The 4119-nt window shown below is 47.5% G+C and overlaps 1 protein-coding gene across 1 annotated transcript in view; it reads left to right on the forward strand.

The window, feature by feature from the left end:
• Window positions 1–939: 939 nt before the first annotated feature.
• magixa (MAGI family member, X-linked a) overlaps window positions 940–4119 on the forward strand; it is a gene marked incomplete in the record, with an annotated part of 16658 nt that continues 13478 nt past the window's right edge. Inside the window, 8 exon segments of the mRNA XM_053424950.1 lie at window positions 940–1576; window positions 1662–1719; window positions 2511–2562; window positions 2644–2766; window positions 2768–2882; window positions 3002–3118; window positions 3404–3523; window positions 3978–4119. Of these exon segments, the coding sequence (XP_053280925.1) occupies window positions 1709–1719; window positions 2511–2562; window positions 2644–2766; window positions 2768–2882; window positions 3002–3118; window positions 3404–3523; window positions 3978–4119 (680 nt within the window).

Consider the following 4119-nt stretch of genomic DNA (forward strand, 5'->3'; position numbering starts at 1 on the left):
TGGGGACGTTGTTTGTTTTTATGTCTTTCGCTGCTGATTAAAAAGGAACAGTGTTTGAAGAGGAGGAAGAGGAGGAGGAGGAGTAAGAAGAGGATGAGGAGGAAGAGGAGGAGGAGGAAGAAGAGTAGGAGGAGGAGAAGAGTGGAGGAGGAGAAGAGTGGAGGAGGAGAAGGATAAGAGTCGAGGGCATATCAGGTCTTGATGTGAAACTGCAGGAGCAAACACTTACTGAAACTCTTTTCTGACAAACAAGCTGACACATGCACAAATTTTATTTACTTTATTAAATATTACCTCGATTAAAACTACAGATTTCTGCAGGTTTGAAAATATAATGTGAGAAAACAACTCAGCTACAGATGAAACACATCAGAGTGTGTGTTTTACTGTGGATCTGCAGCCTCATCAGGACACTGACATGTCAGCTGACCACACACCCACACACACACACACACACACACACACACACACACACACAGCAGGATGAAAAATAGGTTACATACAGTAACAGACAGTTAAACAGAGAATGAGGCCAGAGTGAGGCGTCCCGTCCTCACAGAGGATCTCTGAATGTGACTGACCCACACATGACCTGCGTCCACAGAGTGGAACAGACTTCACATCACTTCACCTCAGACGAGTTCACCTCGAGGACCAATCAAAACAAAACATTATTCATGTTATCCGTTGTTATTCAATCGTGAATAACAACTAATAGCCACCAGGGGGCGATCCAGATGTTGTGAGCTGATATATCAGGTGTCAATTGTTTTCAGACATGAACTGAAGTCTGGACATGATCCTAAAATGTTCTTGAAGTTCTGTATTTGAGATGAAATGTCTGAGTCCGTGTCTCTGGCCCTTTTCCTGCAGCCTCCCTCCATGTGAGGGAACAGGTGGAAGCTTCCCAGTGAACGAGTGGGGGGGGGGGGTTGATGAGGTGTGTGAAGGCTGGATGTTCCCCACATGTTCCTGTTGTTGTGAACGAGTCCAACCCAGAGTTCATGTCTGAAATTGGCTTCGGTCTGATTCTGGTTTTCCTAATAAACCAGTTAGACCCTGTTGGTATCGGTCCTGAGTGATGGGATCTCAGAACGTCAGAGTTCAGGTCTGAAAACACCTGAGTGTGTCTTAACATCAGATCACTCAGGTGTTCTGGGACACGTGGCCACATTCATTTTAACTTCAGGTGTGAACAAACAAACTCAGCGCTGTGTGATCTGACCCCAGGTCTGAGCAAGGCCCGAGTTAATGTTCTGTATAAACTGTGAAGGACACACACACACACACACACATTCCTGCAAACAGAGCACATAAAGAAACACTCCCTGAACACACTGACACTCTGTACTCTGACCAGCCTTATCAGAGAGAGAGGGAGAGAGAGAGAGGGAGAGAGAGGGAGAGAGAGAGAGGTGGGGGGGAGGGAGAGCGAGAGAGAGAGAGACGGAGAGAGAGATCATGAGAGAGGGAGCGAAAGTAAGAAATTAAAAAAGTAATAACGAAGGGCGAGAGATATATCCTGAGAAAGAGGAGAGAGAGAAACCACCTGGATATGTCAGCTGATCACACACAGGTACCACACACACACACACACACACACACACACACACACACACACACACACATAGAGTGAAAGTCTTCTATTTTGACATGTAAAGCAACAGGAAGTGACAGAGAGAAACTAGCGAGCGAGCGGCTGATACTGATGTGTTACTAGTGAGTATCAACGCATCACTTCCTGTCTCCGACTGAGAGACTCTCCACCTCTTTCCTCACCTCCTCCTCCAGCCCTCTGCTCACCTCCTTCTTCACCTCCTCACCCTCTATAACTCCTTCTTCACCACCTCCTCTCCTAACCTTCTTCCCCTCCTTCTTATCCTGTGTTTTTTGCGTCTCTGGGTAATTGATGTTTATTTCCCTCCATCACATATGCTCATCCATATTTTATGCACCACGTCTAGCAGGCTGTGTGTCAGTGTGTCTGTGTGTGTCTGTGTGTGTGTGTGGGTGTATTTCCCCATGGGTTTGATTGTGTATAAATTAAATTGTGTCGTTGGCGGTTCTGCATGTTTTAGTGTTTGTTTGTGTGTGTGTGTTTGTTTGTTTACGTGTGTGTGTGTGTGTGTGTGTGTGTGTGTGTGTGTGTGTGTGTGTGTGTGTGTGTGTTTGTGGCTCCCTGCCGTCTCACACCATCTGCTCTTCTCTGTGAGTGGACGACTTGACGGAGGAACTGAACTGATCCAAACTCTCAGACGACAGGAAGCAGTTCTGTTCTGTTCACTGCTGCTAGGAGACCAATCAATGATTCTCTGCCCCTCTGAAATCTGATTGGTCCACGACATGCTGACGCCTCACACTGCTATTTTAAATATTTAAAAATGTGTCTGAAATATCATGTTTTCTCTTTAGCGGGTGTGATCATGTGATAGCAGGTTTGATCATGTGATAACAGGTGTTTACAGATGTGTACAGATGTGTGAACTCGATGTGTCTCTTCCTGTCTGCAGCTCGGCCGTCATGTCTAAAGCGACGGTGAAGAAGCTGCACTGGCGCTCCAAGGTAACACTCACGTTCCACCTGCGATGTTGTCAGAAGGTGTCGTGACCTTTGACCTGAGCTCTTCCACGCTGTCGTCTCCAGGTGCAGGAGAGCTTTGTCCCTCTGGGCGGCGGCTCAGGAGAGCTCGGTCTGGCCATCGGGGGCGGGGCCGACTACGGCGAGTTCCCCTTTGTCACGGCAGCACCTGGGGGCGGGGCCACTGTGGGGGGACATCATCCTAGAGATCGGGGGGACGCCTGTACTAGGGATGACCCTCGGTGATGTCAGAGGAGTCCTCAACTCCTGTCCCCATCCAATCAGAATCAAGACCGTGTCACCAGGTCAGAGGACACATTTGTTATATTGATGATCAGAAACAGATTTCAGGGTTTTCAGTGTCATGACTGTGTCACTGTGACATCATTTCCTGTGTGTGACATCATTTCCTGTGTGTGTGTAGGTTCTTCGCTCTGTAAAGACCTCAGGTTGTATCTCAGCAAGTGTTTCACTCCAGGATCCATGGACAGTCAACTACAGCAGCTGATCAGAGAGAACCTGTACCTGAGAGCTGTACCCTGTACGACACACACACACACACACACACACACACAAATACACACACAAACACACACACACACACACACACAAAGCACTTAGAGGAATATAAACACTGCCTCTCTGACCTTTGATATTTAACAAGTGAAACTAAGAGAAAATCAAACACAAGTAAAAACACTGTGATCATGTGACCCTGAAACATGCCGCCACAAATCCTCAGAGGTTTGATGACATCACAGCTCCACATGTCACTCACAACACGTGTGTTATTCTGCTGGATGACCTCACGTGTCCTCCCCTGCAGGTACGACCAGGCCTCCTCGGGACGGGGAGATCTCGGGGGTGGACTACAACTTTGTGTCCATCGAGGAGTTCTTCTCTCTGGAGGAGTCTGGAGCTCTGCTGGAGAGCGGGAAGTTCAAAGGTAAACACCGAACATCTGCTCAGTGTGAATCTGATGAGTCAGCGCAGGTTTCACAGTGTGGAGACCATGGTGGCTGGTTGTGCATTTTTAACAGTGTTCAGGAGGGAAGAGGATTTTCTGTCTCTAATCCTTCAAACCTCAAAAACCTGCTTCACTCACTGCCCCCCCCCCCCCCACCACCCCTAATCTGCAGGGATTAATGAGACTGAAATAGAAACTGACTTCACCTACAAAGTGACAGTTACATTTAAATGTGTTAAATATCATATAAATATTTGACTGAGACCTTTTGATCTGAAAGTGTTCACAGGGTGGAGATGGATCGTTGTCACACTACAATAGTAATGCCAATAGTAATAGTAAAACCTTTAGATTACAGGACATTGCAACAACAATAATAAACAAACACTGTCACATGACTTCCTGTTTTGCTCCTGTCACTGTCCAATCACAGGGAACTACTACGGGACGCCCCGACCCGTCCACATCGGCCCGGAGAGTCCACCAATCACGTACCAGGAGCATCGGAACCTGCTGAGGAACTTCAGGACGAGGAGCAAGTCTCTGAGTAACCTGGAGAAAGCTGTGGAGGAGGG

The sequence above is a fragment of the Pleuronectes platessa genome, chromosome 6 (assembly GCF_947347685.1).
Source record: "Pleuronectes platessa chromosome 6, fPlePla1.1, whole genome shotgun sequence".
NCBI lineage: Eukaryota > Metazoa > Chordata > Actinopteri > Pleuronectiformes > Pleuronectidae > Pleuronectes > Pleuronectes platessa.